This window comes from Polyergus mexicanus, unplaced genomic scaffold (genome assembly GCF_030449975.1).
Source record: "Polyergus mexicanus isolate NDT 795.1 unplaced genomic scaffold, iyPolMexi1.0 SCAF_105, whole genome shotgun sequence".
NCBI lineage: Eukaryota > Metazoa > Arthropoda > Insecta > Hymenoptera > Formicidae > Polyergus > Polyergus mexicanus.
Window position 1 is genome coordinate 14,738 of NW_027223425.1, and position 18,454 is coordinate 33,191.

General features: G+C 38.8%; 1 protein-coding gene across 1 annotated transcript; it reads left to right on the forward strand.

Annotated features, from left to right (window-relative positions):
- Nucleotides 1-16,627: 16,627 nt before the first annotated feature.
- LOC138944169 (uncharacterized) lies at nt 16,628-17,765 on the forward strand (the record flags this gene model as incomplete). The annotated part of the gene is made up of 1 exon (XM_070315083.1): nt 16,628-17,765. A coding segment is annotated over exon 1 (1,138 nt), but the record flags the coding sequence as incomplete, so codon positions are not given.
- Between the last annotated feature and the right edge of the window lie 689 nt (nt 17,766-18,454).

Sequence of the window (18,454 nt, forward strand, 5' to 3'; positions counted from 1 at the left end):
TTTTCAACTGTCATTGCTCTTTCTATGTTTTTATTATTTTGTACAATATATAATCCTGCACTGTTTCTCTTTCCTTTGAAAATAGTTTCTTTATCTTTACTAATTGTTACTTTATCTTTATAGAATTCTACTTTTCCTTCTTTTTGAGTTATTGCACCAACCGACAAAAGATTTCTTCTTAGATCTGGTATATATAATACATTATTTAACTCACAGTTTCCAAGGTCAACTGTTCCAGTCTTCTTCGCTGTCATGGTTCCTTCCTTATTTGCTACTCCGACCTTTGTTATTATTTTTCGTCCTTCCTTTAATTTTGATGAGTCGTTCGTCATGTGATTAATAGTGAGAGGTTGATCCTGAGTCAACAATCCAATCTTCTGTTTCTATAGTGTTTGTTAAGAAGGCTACTTTATTATTTTCCTCTCTCGCTGAGTCACCTTTTTTCTTCCTAAAAAAGCAATCTTTTTCCTGGTGATTTGTTTTTCTACATATTTTACAAGATTTCTCTGAATCTTTTCTGCAATCTCTTGCTATATGACCGATTTTATGACAATTAAAGCATTTTATGTCTTTACCTTTTTTAGTAGCATCTACCTTTTTACATGCGTGCGCTAGGTGACCTCTCATGTTGCATTTGTAACATTTCCTTTCCTCTATTTTGAACGCCACTTCTTCTTCTTGGTCCGATCGGTTCCTTGCCTCTTCTGCTAGAAGTCTCGCTGTTAAATTTATTAATGTTCGCTCTGCAGAGGATGTCGACTCCCATGCACTAACGAAAAATCTGTAACTCTCCGGCAGAGCGGTTAATATTTTAGAAATGACCATAGTGTCATTTATTTCTTCTCCTAAACTTTTGAGTTTAAAAGCGAGATTTTTTAATTCTGTTATATATGTGGCCATATCGATATCATTTCTCTTCTTATATTCAAAGAACTCTTGCATCAGAGCGCATTTCTGATGCTGAGAGTCTCTTTCATAAATATTTTTTAATTTTTGCCACATTTCAAAGCTTGTAGTACAAGTTACTATATGTATCAATGATTGTTTTTCTAAAGTGCTTACGATTATCCGCTTTGCCTTTGCATCCTTTCTTTTCCATTCTGTTGCTTGTAGTTGTCCAACTGTTGGCTCTCCTTGTATAATTTCTAAGAGATCTGCTGCCTCCAAGTGAATTTCTATCTGGAATTTCCACAGTGGATATCCATCGGCATCCTTCAATTTGTCGATGCCTTCCAACGTTCCAGTCGTATTTGATGCAGCACACATTTTTAACTTTTTTACTGATCAGTTTATAATGTACCGAAAGTTTCAATTTCTCTTTTAATTTTACTGTTTTATTACTTTGTACTCAACACGTGGCTCTGGGCCCATAACCTGTTGAGGTTTTACCAGCAGTGAAGAGTACACAATTATTAGTTTTAATGAAATATACGTTTACTATATTTTAATACAAATGTTCTAATGTTGTAATATTCGAAAAGAAATATTAGAAAAACTTGGACTCGTTACAAAAAGGGATCGCTCTGTTATTACAAGACTGACTGCGCACACACGTCTGTTCTATTTCGCACAATCATGTATATTTTGACCCATATATATTTTGATTTGTACCCTCTATTGTTGGTTGAGATAATACTGCTTATATTCGCGCTTTAATTCAAATTGAGATTACCCCATCCAACAAATAATATTTTATTTTTAATTTTTATATAATCATGTATATCCATCATTTATTTCAAAATATGAATAAATTCATACTTTGTTTATTTTAATAAAAAAATTACTCGTTATTAAAATCCCCACTCATTCCTAGTCGAAATATCGCACTTGGTCCCATCCCCTGTAAAAGAGATTAAATTCTCTTACCGAAAAGGGACCATCGAACGAACGTCTGAATAACCAACGTAATAGCGACTCAGTCGTTTACCTGTTTTTCAGACCTGTCAGTTCGTTCGACCCGATTCCAAACGCCACGAGACGTTTAACTTCGGGATAATAAAGGATAGTTGTTACGCCCTTCCGTCGACTCATCCTTTCCCGAATCTGGACATAACATATCAATAGCAGTAATGCGTTTGAATATATCATGACGATTGAGAGATCTTGGTTGTACGGTTTTTAACATTTTGCGGTTAATCGACTAACAAGGAGACCTCGCAAATTCGAAAATTCTGAGTTTGATAAAACTTTACAGACATGTAGGGGGGTCAATAGATAAATTTAGAAATTTTTAGTTGCTGCCCAAAAACTGTTCTAAGGGGTGAAAGCACCCTCATATGTAGAGCGGCTTTTTGCTATTCACGGTATATCTCAAAAACTATGAGATATCAAAAAGTGTTTTATACAAAAGTTTTAAAAAAAGGTTTGGTAAAAACAACTCTATTTAACTGCATTAATAAACATTTGAAAAAATAATTTTTTGAAAAGAATTCTGTAAAAATTGTCGTTTTAATTATTGTTTCAAATTTTTATTAATGTGGTTAAATAGACATGTTTTTACCATAAAACTTTCGTGTAAAACATTTTTTGATATCTCAAATAGTTTTTGAGATATATCGAGAAAAGCAGAAAGCCGCTCTATGTATGAGAGTTACTTTTACCCCTTAGAACCATTTTTGGGCAACAAATGGAAATTATTAAATTCATCTATTGACCCCCTACATGTCTGTAAAGTTTCATCAAAATCAGAATTTTCGGGTTCGCGAGGTTCCCTTGTAAAAATTTACGATATGGTCTATTGTTACGTCCAGTGGACTCCACGATTCTTTTCTTTCATGTAACGTTTACGGTCTGGAACTCTTTGCACTTGACATAAACAATAAACTAAAGGAATATTGTTACGTCCAGTGGACTCCACGATTCTTTTCTTTCATGTAATATTAAACGTTTACGGTCTGGAACTCTTTGCACTTGACATAAACAATAAACTAAAGGAATATCTAGCAGGCGAGACTAATCTTTCAGAACTATAAATTTTTTTTTTACGATGAGACGGATCAATAAATATTCCTGAACTAAAGCCCACGTCAAAATTTGAGAATTTTAAACAAAGATAAGAAACCCTCGAACGCTAGACACCCAGATCATGTGCGTGCGGACAGATGATGAAACACTCAATTCTAAAGCCGCGTGATGGTCTTAAGGGGATCCAACAGTGACGAGCGAACTCCGACGGGTTAGCGCCCTCATCTAAGCGTAACTAAAATTATCGATAATACCGACCGAAATTATCGATAATATCAATAATTTTAATTCCGCTGTTACCGATAATATTTCTGCATGTTTTATGCATATTTGAAAGAGAATGGTGTTCAATATGATGAAATCGGACAACATCGTGTATTTCTACTGCTCTATTGCCTCGCACGCATATCTAAACGTATCTAAGCGTATAGATAACAGTATAACATAGACACGTGTCTGCCTTTATTGCATATTTGAACACAATTGCACACATTACTTATATGGACTTATATATATATATATATATATATATATATATATATATATATATATATATATGTGCGTGTGTGTGTGCCTTTCCATACATCTTTCCAAGAGGAATAATATTTGGCCATGTGTGTGTGTGTGTGTGTGTGTGTGCATGTATTGTTATATATATATATATATGTGTGTGTGTGTGTGTGTGTGTGTGTGTGTGTGTGTGTGTGTGTGTGTGTGTGTGTGCCTTTTATATATATATATATATACATACATACATACATACATACAATGGCACAATACATATATATGTATTATAATATATAATAACGGTTATATTGCTAATCTTACATAACTATTAAATTGCATCCGATTCAAAATATTGTAAAGCAACCAGCACACGTAAATTGCCTCTGGAATATTTTTTACAATAACCAGCACACGTAAATTGCCTCTGGAATACTTTTTACAATAACCAGCACACGTAAATCGCCTCTGGAATATTTTTTACAATAACCAGCACACGTAAATCGCCTCTGGAATATTTTTTACAATAACCAGCACACGTAAATCGCCTCTGGAATATTTTTTACAATAACCAGCACACGTAAATCGCCTCTGGAATATTTTTTACAATAACCAGCACACGTAAATCGCCTCTGGAATATTTTTTACAATAACCAGCACACGTAAATCGCCTCTGGAATATTTTTTACAATAACCAGCACACGTAAATTGCCTCTGGAATATTTTTTACAATAACCAGCACACGTAAATTGCCTCTGGAATACTTTTTACAATAACCAGCACACGTAAATCGCCTCTGGAATATTTTTTACAATAACCAGCACACGTAAATCGCCTCTGGAATATTTTTTACAATAACCAGCACACGTAAATCGCCTCTGGAATATTTTTTACAATAACCAGCACACGTAAATCGCCTCTGGAATATTTTTTACAATAACCAGCACACGTAAATCGCCTCTGGAATATTTTTTACAATAACCAGCACACGTAAATCGCCTCTGGAATATTTTTTACAATAACCAGCACACGTAAATCGCCTCTGGAATATTTTTTACAATAACCAGCACACGTAAATCGCCTCTGGAATATTTTTTACAATAACCAGCACACGTAAATCGCCTCTGGGATATATCTTTAACCAGAACACTCATGCAAACCGCATCTGGTATGAAATATTTACAACCAATTCACGAAAAGATCGCTTCTGGGATCAAATATTTCAACAATATTTAGAGCGCACATGCAAACCGCATCTAGTATGAAATATTTACAACCAGTTCACGAAAAGATCGCTTCTGGGATCAAATATTTCGGCAATATTTAGAGCGCACATGCAAACCGCATCTGGTATGAAATATTTACAACCAGTTCACGAAAAGATCGCATATAGATAATATATAACACACATAGTATGCTCGGATCAGAAAGAGACGGACAGAGAAGAATAGGCAAAGAGAAAGAGGATATGAGTGTAAGTGAGCAAGTGTCTATACAAGTGCCAAAAGTAAGAAAAGAAAGGAAATAGTTGGATCTTTCTCCGTAGCAATACTTTATGCTCACTAATATTTAGCGACTGATGTGAATTATTAATCGATATATCGTTGTACAGCCATTCCCTCGCTTACTCATTCCTATTCTCTCTCTCTCTCTCTCTCTCTCTTTCTTTTTTTTGCCCATGTCTGTCTATTTCTTTATAACAAAAATACTATATGAGTACTAAATACTATGTGCATCATATACATATAATGTGTATGTTCATGTATTGTAGTAATTCTAAATGTTACAATTTTTTTATACAAAGGTCTTTATGTTGTTTTCTATTTAGGAATTGCTTTAAAGATATAATCAAAAAATAAAAAAAGAAACTTGAAATATTACATTTTTATATAATATTACATTATCATACTTATATTTTTGTGTAAACTGCACGGAAAAAAAATTCAATTATATCTAGCGACATATTAGTATATAGTATACATTAAAACAATTCCTTCTAGAATTATGGTATATAAATATACTAACCTTTTGACCCTTATTCTTTTTAAAGAAAGTCTGCGGGCAAAGCGAGGCAAGCGTTTTTCATTACATTTTCGCCCTATTATATGAACACACTATGACTACACAAACACAACACTCGTTTTTTAAATTCGACGCGTTATAACGCGTTATAACGGTTGAGCACACTTTTGCGGTTATCTCTCGTTACGCGTATGTACACAACACGCGCGACTGAGACTGAGACTGAGTACTGCCGCGCACTGATATTATCGCATGTGCCTGGCTGTGTGCGTGTGAATAGTACAGTCGCCTTATTCCCCGATACGTACATACATACTTAGATACATGCATGCTACAAATATCGCGTAATAATAAAAACAAATGCGCATCTTTATAAACGAATATTCTGTAACCGAATAAAAAGTTATTTTCATATTGATTAAAATTAATTTGATACATAAAAACATTATTTATTAATATTTTACGACGTGACATTTTAATCACAATAATGTAATTAATGCATTTAAATTATTTTCGGATATATAAAATGCGAAATACAGACATTTGATTTTCTATAGTAACATGACATATATATACAGGGTGTCCGGCGTCAACCGCATCACCGGTCATGTGCAGGTAGAGCAGGTGAAACCGAGAAGAAAAGTCCTGTACCAATTTTTTATATAATACTTAATAAAAGAGTTATTATTGAGTAAAGTCTGGCCAATCAGCGCCGATCTTTAGCCGGGCGCATGTCGGTGAACCGCGCGCTTGATAGTGTACGCCGCTGCACACTTCATAGCGCGCGGCTCACTGACGTGCGCCCGGCTAAAGGTCGGCGCTGATTGGCCAGACTTTACTCAATAATAACTCTTTTATTAAGTGTTATAGAAAAAAAAGGTAAACGACTTTTCTTCTCGATTTCATCTGCTCTACCTGCACATGACCGGTGATGCGATTGACGCCGGACACCCTGTATATATATATAAATTTTATAATAATTTATATATATTAATCTAACGTGAAAGATTATAGATAAAGGGAGCCTCACGAGCGAGACTTCGGAACTCTTCGATATTTGTCGTCTCGCTTGCTCCTTCATTCTTTCTCTCTATTGCTTTTGTCGACTCTCCGCATCGCGCGGGGATCTTTCCTTATATAAACATCTTATAAAATAAAAACTGAAACTTTCATATTGTATTTTATTAGTATAAAAATAATTATAATGGATTAATGAGATTCTTGCAATTAAAATAACACCAAATATGACATAAATCGGATAATTTTAAATGAAATAAGTAATCATAATTTTAATAACATAATTGATTAAAAATAATCCGATTTATGTCATGTTTCGTGTCATTTTAATCGCAAGAATCTCATTAATCCATTATAATTATTTTTATACAGATAAAATGGAAAATACAAGTTTCATTTTTTATTTAGAAGATGTTTATATTTTGTAGATAAGGAAAGATCCCCGACGCTGAAGAGTCGACAAAAGCGAGAGCGAGAAAGAATGAAGGAGTAAGTGAGATGACAAACATGAAAGAGTTCCGAAGCCTCGCTCGCGTGACTCCTTTTATCTGTAATCTTTCACGTATATATGTCATCTTATTATAGAAAATAAAACTTTTGTATTTCGCATTTTATATATCTGAAAATAATTGTAATGGATTAATTACATTTTTGCGATTAAAATGACACCAAATACGATATAAATCCGATTATTTTAAATGAAATAAGTAATCATAATTTTAATAACATAATTGATTAAAAATTATCCGATTTATGTCATGTTTAGTATTATTTTAATCGCAAGAATCTCATTAATCTATTAGAATTATTTTGATATCGATAAAATACGAAAAACAGAAATTTTACGAACGATATGTAACCCGAGATATTATAGATAAAGAGAGCCTCGCGAACGAGACTTCGGAACTCTTTGATGTTTGTCATCTCGCTTACTCCTCGTTCTTTATTGTATTCTTTCATCCCCATTATTATATTCTTTTATTTCTTCGACTTTTATTCTTTCTATATTCTCGTCTTCCTACATAATAATACATTAATTTATTCGTCTTTATTTTATACAACATAAATGAGATATTGTGTATGTCATAAATAGACAAAGTATTTAATTATGTGTATTTTTGTATGTACATGTGTTGTATTTAACTATAGTTAAATAGAAAAAGAAAATAACTTGTGTATCTCATTTATGATGTATCAAATAAACATAAATAAATAAATTTATTTATTTTCATGTAGGGAGACGAGAATAGAAAGAATAAAAATTGAGCAAATAAAAGAATATAATAATGAGAATAAAAGAATACAATATACAATAATGAACGAGCAGAAGGAAAGAGAGAGAGAGAGAGAGAGAGAGAGAGAGAGAGAGAGAGAGAGAAGCGCGAGTCAACGCGTAAGTGAATATGCGAGGAGCATGAAGCTAAGCGATACGTTGTACATAGCAAGCGAGCGATTAGAAAGAGACAGAGCGTATGATCGAGAGAAAAAAGATACTGCAATAATGTTAGTGCGTACATGTATATTACTCTACACGCATGAAAGAGACAAAGGTAGTACGATTATGTCTGTCCTTGTCGTGTAAGATTACAGCTCCGTCTATCGCGACATCACGCAACTAATCTACTGCTCTGTTTTACTCTTGAGCCTCCATCTCGCACACACACATATGCACGAAAATTTTATTTTGCAAAATCTTTTTTATAAAGCTTCTAAACTCACTTCTCTAAGTTCACTTATACTCTTTGATGAAATGCCGAGTGCGGAGTTTACTGATTAGGCACGTGTAGATTACACATTTGTTATATTAAGTAAATGTTGACGCAGAAGCCGATAACAAAACTGTAATTTTCTCATTTTTTTTAACTTTTCATATGAAATGTTAAACTCCGCACTCCGTTATTATGTGTACCTTAATTGTGGAAAAGGATTTGTTGATATCTATAATCAACAAAAAGATTTTTCAAAATAAAGAATATTCGCGTTCTGTCGGTAATATTGGATCCCCTTAAGAGTTTAGAACAAAAGAATAAGGAGAGGGACACGGACGACGGTTTATTGATGAAACCCAAATCCATAAGCAAAACACGCGATACTTGACACCGCGTGCTCGCCTGCCAGACCACCCTCTTATGTTATCTGTTTGAAATAAATTTCAACAGGAATAGTAAATGTCAACTTAGCCGATCCTAACGGACTCTCCAGTGGGCGGGACTTAATTTCTTAAAACAAAAAGCCTACACCAATAGGCGCAATCTCCTGAACCTTCTTTTGGAAGGGAGACACCCTCAACTCATGAGAGGGAGACCTTTTAAAAAATTGATTGAGTAAAAAAGGAATATTGCTTGCCTAATGGAGAGGGTACGCGAAGAGACGCCAAGATTCGATATACGCGAAATCCTCCCTCAGGAGAGTCAGTCCAACTTCGCATCTGGATTCAGAAAGTTCTCTCTGCGATCGTCTTAGCGCAAAGAGTTTCGAGATAGACGAGCTAACGATTTTATAATCGTGCGGACAAGTGACGAGTGCCCTTCAGTGCATCAACCAACACCACCGGAACCGAGCGGGTCCCCGAACCAATTTTCCAGTCGGCTCTTTCACGAGAGGCGGAGGGTCACTCGGTTATCGAGAGTCATCTTTTCATTGCACACAACAAGTAGTGAGTCTACCAAAGATTTCTTTCCCCTTTGTTTGTGTTTTGTTTTTTTCTTACCCTTCTTCCCTTCCTCTCAAAGGAAACAGTTGTTGTTAAGTTAGAACCTTTAATTAAAATCCATGCATACATATTTATTAATTTAATTTAAATTTGTCAAATAGCATGTTTATTCTGCTTCGATTTGAATTGGCGCCTTTTCCGCACGATTAGTCTAGTCTTAATTCCTGTTGTCAGATGTCAACAGTCGTTTAGAAGTAATCGCGCGAGAAGACGTGTCTCTCATCCCTGTCGTATCGCGACCGCCGAACAGTTCGCTCGTATCTTTATTAGCTCGTGTCGTTCTTTTGTAATATATCGCTTATGTCGTATATTGCTTTTAAAAGTTAATAAACTACAGTCTTGCTTCTCGCGGAAATCATTCACGCTGATTCCACTCAACCCGAAATCCAACATGATTAAATAAAATTCTGGTTATTAAATATTTGTGTCTCTCCCCCTTTGAATTTTCTTTCTCCTTCGCGAGTCCATAAGTTTGATTAGCTAAGATCTTGAACACTGTCAAGATTGGCATTCACGCTTATTGTTAGACTCGAGCAATCCTTTCTCCTTCGCGAGTCCATAAGTTTGATTAGCCAAGATCTTGAATACTGTCAAGATTGGCATTCATGCTTATTGTTAGACTCGAGCAATCCTTTCTCCTTCGCAAGTCCATAAGTTTGATTAACCAAGATCTTGAACACTGTCAAGATTGGCATTCATACTTATAGTTAGACTGAAGCAACCCTTCCTCTTTCACGGGTCCATAAGTTTGATTACCCAGTATCCTGGCGTAATAGCATGATTGGCATTCATACTTATAGTTAGACTGAAGCAACCCTTCCTCTTTCACGGGTCCATAAGTTTGATTATCCAGGATCCTGGCGTAATAGCATGATTGGCATTCATACTTGGCTGGGAAGGAAATCTTCTTTCCTTACTTCCATAATAATTCTCTCTCTACATCGTTTTATTTCCCCTGTTTCTCAAAAGAAATATATATTAAACGCGATCTTTATGAAAGTTCTCCATTTTTCTTTATTATTTTATCATTATCAAACTGTTTCCTTTAACTAAGTATCAATATCTCTGTTAACTCTTGCATGTGTTCCTAGTGAAAACAACCCCAGCGAAACGCTCTAAGTGCTGGGCGAAACACATTTGTAAAATAAAAAGATCCGGGAACTATTGGCTCGGGCGTCCGCGGATCCCACCTTTACTATAGATTACAATAAGTTAAATTTAGATGAACGTTCCTTTAAATTAAGAGTCCAGCGTTCAATCAACACACCAACACACAATACACACCCTTGGCCCCCTAGTTCTTCTTTTGACTATTCACCTCCTTCTTATTCCCCCGTCTCTTCCCCCGAGCGTCCCCCATCGCCTACCTTCTCTGAACACCCTCCATGATCGGAAAATCTTATTCCACCTTCTCCCCCTGAACATCCATCTACCTCCTCCGAATCTCTTCGTCTGGAGAATCCTGATCCCCCTTCTCCTTCCGGATATTCTCCCGCTTTCGATGATTTCCAGCAACCGCTGAGAAATCCCACTCCCCCTCCCCCTTCTGACAGTCCACCTATCCTTTCCGAACAACCTCAACCTTCGAGAATTCCCACTCCCCCTCTTTTCCCTGATCATCCACAACCTCTCTCTAAACAATCGATTCCTCATCCGATTCCTACCCATTCAAATCCCTCCTCTTCCCGCCTCGAATCGGCCGATCTCCCAAGAGCGTCTCACGATTTCGAAGAAGCCCTCCACGACTTCGTAGAAGAGTGTCCCGACCTCAAAGAGGAACCGGAAGATTTCAAATCGGAATCTTCCGATCCTGAAGGAGAATCGGAGTCTCTTTTCGAAGACCGGGATAGGGAAGACTGGTACGGATATCTCTTAAGTCAATTTCCCCCTTACCCTGTCCCTCTTACAGACGAAGATTATCGCGTCGGTCCAGATATAGTGGATCTTGACCAATTTCATCTTATTCTTCGAACCAGTCCACCTGGCTCAATTGTTCCATTTTTTGTCCCTGGTTCCCGATTTCCTCTAGCCGTCCCTATCGAGATCTTCTGGATGAAGTTCCCTTCCTCCTCTACCGTACTAATCCGGGATCTTTAATAGTCATCCTACCTTTTCCCTTACTTTTTAATTTTTCCTTTTTTTCCCTATAATTTATAACTATTTAAACTTTATATTGTAAATCTCCAACCGGAATTTAAATTCTACTCTCCCCGTTTAATTCCGGTTGATGTCCTTCGTATTTATTGTAATACGGAGGAATCCCGCGAGAACATAATTTTCCTTTACCTACACTCACGCACACGAATACTTACAATTACACATTAGAATTTAAGAAGATGTATTTTGCATATAAGCTTTCATAAACCGAACTAAATGTTCTTTATTAATTTTTAATCCTTTTTAAAATCATTCATTTATTTTTTTTTAATAAATGCACCGTTAAACTTTAAAATTCGAGTAACTTATTAACCCGATCTCCTTCCTGTTACACGAAATCGCACAGGGTCCCATCCTGGGTAATAAGGATTCAGTTCCTTTACCGAAAAGGGACCACCGATCGAACGGCCTTTCGATCCCTTTCCGGTCGTTGACCTGTCTAAGGCCCTGTATGGTTCGTTCGACTCGGAAACACTTGTCTCGGAAAAGAGAGAGAGTGTGTGTTTCGAGGTAAGTAGGTTACGCCCTCCCGCTGACTTCCTTCCATTGAGTCTGGACGTAACACTATCTTCCGGTTAATTTTAATTTTAATCCGTGCGCTGATGATGATTAAAAAATTAGCCGAGACGTCCGCTCTACATTTATTTATGTTACATTGAGTTGTTTTTACAATAAACTTTTATATGCACCCCTTACTGCGCTGGGCTCTTATTGCTATTATGTCCCATTCTTAATAGATTTTTATATTAAGAGCCTTATTCTTATATTTAATATAGAAATATGATTATACACTATTCTTCTGAATAACATTTCTGGATAATTCAATCAGATAATCACTTTACATTACTTTTTATATCCAAATAGTATTTATTTATGATAAAAAAATTATTAGAGCGTATGCGCTTTTACAGGTGCAAGATAACATATAATATGTGCAGTTTTACAAAATAACATGGTCCATTAAAAATAGCAGCAACTATATAAAGGTTCTTTTTGGAATATATTCACATCTTACTAACCAATAGTATAGGATAGCATGTCTTGGTCTCTAACAAATTGCAGTTATCGTTAGTCAGTTTTTGTTCGAGAAAGTAAGAGTTTTATAAATTATATTATTAATTTTGTTTCTCGAACGTTCTAAAGCGAGACGTTACGTGCGAAGCCTTTTTTTCATTCCGTTTTTGTAGTTTCTTCGTATCGTTCGATTCCGACAAACACCTCGTTGTCGATAGCCGATTGGCTCTCGGAGTCGAACGATCGAAATTCCTCCTTTTTTGTGGTACACGTATCGACCGGGATTCTTGTGCGTGGATCGGAAAGAAGGGCTTTTCGTTAACTCACTTCGTCGCAAGCCTTCACCGGGAGAACACCGAAAGTCTAACGCTCATATAGTTATAGTTAAAACGATAATTCGCGTGTCCGATTATATCTTGCTGTCGCATGCGATTACCTAAGACGGTCCGGAAGTTGGTGTCGAAAGGAATAAACACTTTTCAACAAACTAAACCCGCTCAAATCATTTACGTCCTATCTCTCCGATCGGCGAAACAAATAAATTCTGTTAATGTGGACGTGTAATTCGAAGGCGCGGCTACATTAAATGGTCCTTCGAGCCGGATTTTGGAAAAACAGATAGTGATTCGGTAATCAGTTCGCGGAGTGCGAGTGAGAACGCTGACACGCTAAGGTAACAGCACTTATAAAAACTATCGCGAGACGGTGCGCGATATCAAAACATCTATCCGCATTCCGCTGCCGTAAATAATAACGCGAGTGCGTTGAAAGGACTTCCGGGAAAATAAAGTGCGCGAAGTCAACTTTGCATCCCTTTGCATTATTAAAGTTGTGCTCTTAAGCACAACGTATCATTATTATTTGCGCCCTGCGTAATCCGCAGTGCCGCGCGAATCTCGCGCTTCTTAGCGCTTTGCACAGCTTAAGTGCAATCTTTGTGCTCTTTAGCACTCCACACCTCAAAGTGCGTCCTGCGTAATCCGCAGTGCCGCGCAAATCTCGTGTTTCTTAGCGCTTTGCACAGCTTAAGTGCAATCTTTGTGCTCTTTAGCACTCCGCACCTCAGAGTGCGACCTGCGTAATCCGCAGTTACACATAGTTGTCGCACGCTTTAGCGCGCTGCACTGTTAAGTGAAAATTATAGTGCGTCTTCGCACATCCGCGTGCGACGGACCAGTCGTCACGCTTCAGCATCTCTACAACCACCAGGTGGTAAATTGTTGCTGACTCGCTGCAGGGCCTCCTCATCGAGCAATCTATTACAATAAGCTCGATGAAGCGAGTGTTCCCCAACTTTAAGAAAATGGGCAAGGCCAACGTCACGCAATACAAGGCGAAGAGTCGACTGGACGCCTTGGAGACATTATGGGAAAGGTGTCAACGTCTCAACGTCCAACTTCAGCAAATAGCAACGGCCGACGAACAGCGTACAGTCCAATACTTCACCGAGGAGGAATTCTTTACGGCCGAGGACGTCTACCACGAAGCGGCGGACTACCTCGCAGACGTGATAGGTAAATTCTCTCGGTGCGACCCGACTGCGGCATCATCGGTAAGCCACATTTCTTCTCGCGAATTGTCTGGTGCGGTTTCATTGCAATTACCACGAATCCCGTTGCCGAAATTTTCCGGTAATTTCGCGGAATGGGGAAACTTCCGCGGAATATTCGAATCGCTCGTCGCCTCGAAAGAATCGCTGTCGAATACGCAGAAATTACATTATTTAAAAGCCAGTATCACGGGCGAAGCCGCTGTATTAATTAATCATGTTAAGATTGCAGACACAAATTACGATGGTGCGTGGAAATTACTTATCGAAGAGTACGATAATCAAAACGCGATTATTCATGCGCATATTCATGCTTTCGCTGATTTGCCTATTATGAAAACGGAATCCGCTGTCGAACTCAAAGGTTTACGCGATACCGTTGCCGCGTCATTAGCCGCGTTAACAAATTTAGGCAGACCTGTTGAAAAATGGGATGACTTATTAGTCTATATTGTTTCGCAAAAATTTAGTCCACGCACACGTAATGAGTGGAATCTGCAACGCGGTAAATCAACCGCATCTCCGACTTATGAAGAGATTCGAGATTTTATGACGCTGCGAATTCGAGGACTAACCGAACATTCTAAGTTAAATGCCGATACTTCGTCTCATAAAAATAAAGGCTCTAATCGGGCCTCGGTGAATAACGTAGCCACCGAAAAATGTTTGAATTGTTCCGGCAATCATAATTTGATGTTATGCGACGAGTTTAAGCGTAAATCCGTCGAACAGAGAACTCAGTTTCTCAAATCGCACAAATGTTGCTTTAATTGTTTAAAGGTCGGCCATTTCCCGAACTCTTGCAAGAGTAAAAAACGCTGTAATTTGTGCCGACGAGCACATCATACGCTCTTGCATCGTGACTCGAATATACCAGTACAGAAGATTAGTGAAAATTCTGTTTCGGAAAACAAAACGCTTAACGCTTCACCGAGCGGCTCAGCCGCCCCTGAGATGAAGAACGAGACCGCCTTCGCTTCCGTTCAAACGATTCATTCGCCGCTGAAAAATCCGCCGAACGTGTTACTAGCCACCGCATGGGTAATACTTCGTACCATCGAAGGACGTAAATTTAAAGTTCGTGTGTTGTTAGATCAAGGCTCGGCTGTTAGCTTTATCTCGGAATCGTTGTGTCAAACTATGCGCACGAAACGTTCCCGCGCGAGCCTCCACGTACAGTGTTTCGGCGAACGATACAGTGGCGTAGCGAAATCTCAGGTGTCTCTTACTCTCGAGTCTTGTAATGGACGAGGTTCCTCAACCTTTTCTTTGACTGCTTTCGTATATCAAAAAATTACGTCATATGCTGGCTCAAAGACTAAAACCGTAGATTATTGGCCGCATTTACGGAAATTATCTCTCGCGGATCCGGATCCGTTTAGCAATCATCCGATCCATCTGCTCATCGGATCAGATTAATATGGATCGTTATTAAAGCAAAAGGTAAAACATGGTCCGACCGGAACTCCGACGGCCCAGCTTACTGCTTTAGGATGGATATTATCCGGTCCTACCGGCACTTCTAATTCAATCACCGGTTCCGCGACTTCATTAAATTGCGTAACATTTCCTTCGCTCGATTCTCTCCTTCAAAAATTTTGGGAGATCGAGGAAATTTCTTCCGAACTTCAGCTGTCGGAAGAAGATAAAAAATGCGAACAACATTTTATCGAAACACATCAGCGTGCCGAAGACGGCCGCTATATAATACGGTTACCATTTAAAACCAACCCTCCGCTCGATATAGGATCTTCGCGCGAAACTGCCGCGCTTCTTTATTCGAAATGAGAACAACGCCTACGAAAAAATCCGGATCTCGCGAAACCCTATCATTCTTTCTTAAATGAATATAAATCTATGGGTCATATGGAACCTGTCTCCGACGAAAATCCGACGCTTAACCAAGCGGTGTATATACCGCATCATCCGGTACTACGCGAGTCTAGCAGCACGACGAAACTTCGCGTAGTATTTAACGCGTCGTGCAAAACGAGCAATGGTTCTACATTAAATAATCATTTAATGACCGGGCCTAAATTACAACGCGATTTGTCCTCAATTATCCTTCGTTGGCGTCAGTTTCGTTATGTGTACACCGCCAATATCGAAAAGATGTTTCGACAGATCCGCGTTCATCGAGACGATGTCGATTTTTTACGGATTTTTTGGCGATCTAATATTAATTCTCCGATACAATCTTATCGATTGCTTACAGTTACATACGGTACTGCTCCAGCTCCGTATTTAGCCATGCGCGTTATCAATCAATTATCTCTCGACGAAGGTCATTCTTTTCCAAAAGCACAAACAATAGTACAAGAATTTATTTACGTCGACGACGTTCTATTTGGCGCCGATGAAGTTCCGTCGCTAAAGGAAAGTCGCGATCAGCTTACGAAATTGATGGCGCGAGGCGGTTTTCATTTACGCAAATGGGCTGCCAATTCTATAGAATTATTAACAGACATTCCTCCGGGAGAGCATGAACTCGCTATCGCTCGTACATTCGATAAGGATGATACGCTTAAGGTGCTCGGACTTAAGTGGATACCACGAGAAGATTCGTTTCGTTTTCAGATCGAGTCACCTTCGGTCAATAGAATACGAAACGTTTGATACTATCATTTATCGCGAAATTCTTCGATCCACTGGGATGGGTTTCTCCGGTAATAATCACCGCGAAAATTATGATGCAAGAACTGTGGCTAAGAAAACTCGATTGGGATTTTCCTATCGCAGCGGACTTGTTAGAGTCCTGGAAAAAATATTGTGCGGAATTCATAAATTTAAAAGAAATTCGCATTCCGCGATGGACTGGAATGCATCCGGAAAATTTGGCTATCGAGTTGCACGGGTTCGCCGACGCGTCTAATCGCGCGTACGCCGCTGTCGTTTATTTAAGAATTCTCCGATCGCTCAGCGAGTTTTCAGTAGTCTTAATAACCGCAAAATCAAAGGTAGCGCCGATTAAAACGATTAGCGTGCCGCGTCTAGAATTAAATGCCATAGTCTTATTAACTCGATTGCTAGAATTCGCGCAAAAATCGTTAAATTTGCAGCATATTCCGATGTACGGATGGACAGATTCTTCGGTCGCGCTCGCATGGTTACGAGGCCATCCATCAAGATGGACTACTTATGTGGCGAATCGTGTATCGGAAGTACAAACTCGGCTGCCGTCGATTAAATGGAATCACGTCCCATCTAAAGAAAATCCAGCGGATTGCGCGTCGCGAGGTTTGTCACCCGCTGAACTCCGCGATTTCGAACTTTGGTGGGCCGGCCCTGCCTGGTTGCGTTCCCCTTCTACCGCGTGGCCGATCCATGATAAATTAAAAGATCAACTTGAGGCCGATCGTCAGATAATCGAAACCGAAACGCGAAATACGATCGTTTGTCATGCTCAACACATTCTGGAGTGGAAATTACCGAACGAAGTCTCTACATGGAAGAAGTTAATTCGAGTCACGGCACGCGTGCAACGTTTTATTAATAATCTAAAATGTCGCGCGACCAATACGAACGTGAATACGACGTGCTTGTCCGCTGCCGAACTCAAAGAAGCTTCCTTGTTTTGGCTCCGTTACGTGCAACAACGTCATTTTCCATCCGAAATTCAAGCGTTAAACGATAATTGTTTACTGCCAAGATCCAGTTCTTTGTTATCGCTTTATCCCTTTCTCGGGAAAGATAAATTAATTCGCCTTGGCGGGCGGATTGACAATTCGTCACTCAGTTATGATGAACGGCACCCTATAATTTTACCGAAACATCGAATTTCGGATTTATTAATCGCTCAAGCTCATAAAGCCTCTCTTCATGGAGGTACTCAATTAATGTTAAGAATTTTACGCCAAAATTATTGGATAATTTCAGCGCGCACCAGTGTAAAATCTCATACGTAGTTGTGTAAAGTGCGTACGCGAACGCGCACGTACCTCGCAACAGCTGATGGGGAATCTCCCCCAGCCCCGCGTCACGCCTTCGGCCCCGTTCTCGCACACAGGCGTCGATTACGCCGGGCCGATGAATATAATTCTGTCAGTCGGCCGCGGTCAACGATCCAAAAAATATTATGTTGCCGTTTTTATTTGTCTCTCGACAAAGGCCGTCCATTTAGAATACGTAGATAATTACGCTACTAACGGTTTTCTCTCCGCCTTTCGGAGATTTGCAAGCCGTCGCGGTCTTCCATCCGACATGTACAGTGATAACGGCACTAATTTTCAAGGCGCGGACCGCGAATTAAACACTACCTTTCAGCGACTTGTCGCCGACCCTCAAATACAAGACGCTATAGCTAATGATAACGTAAAATGGCATTTTATACCTCCCTCTGCTCCGCATTTCGGCGGACTTTGGGAAGCCGGTGTCAAAGGATTAAAGTTTCATTTGAAACGAGCGATTGGTTCCCGAACATTATCGCAGATCGAGTTCGCTACGCTGCTGTGTCAAATCGAGGCTTGCCTAAATTCCCGCCCGATTTCCGCGTTACATGATGATCCGAATGACTT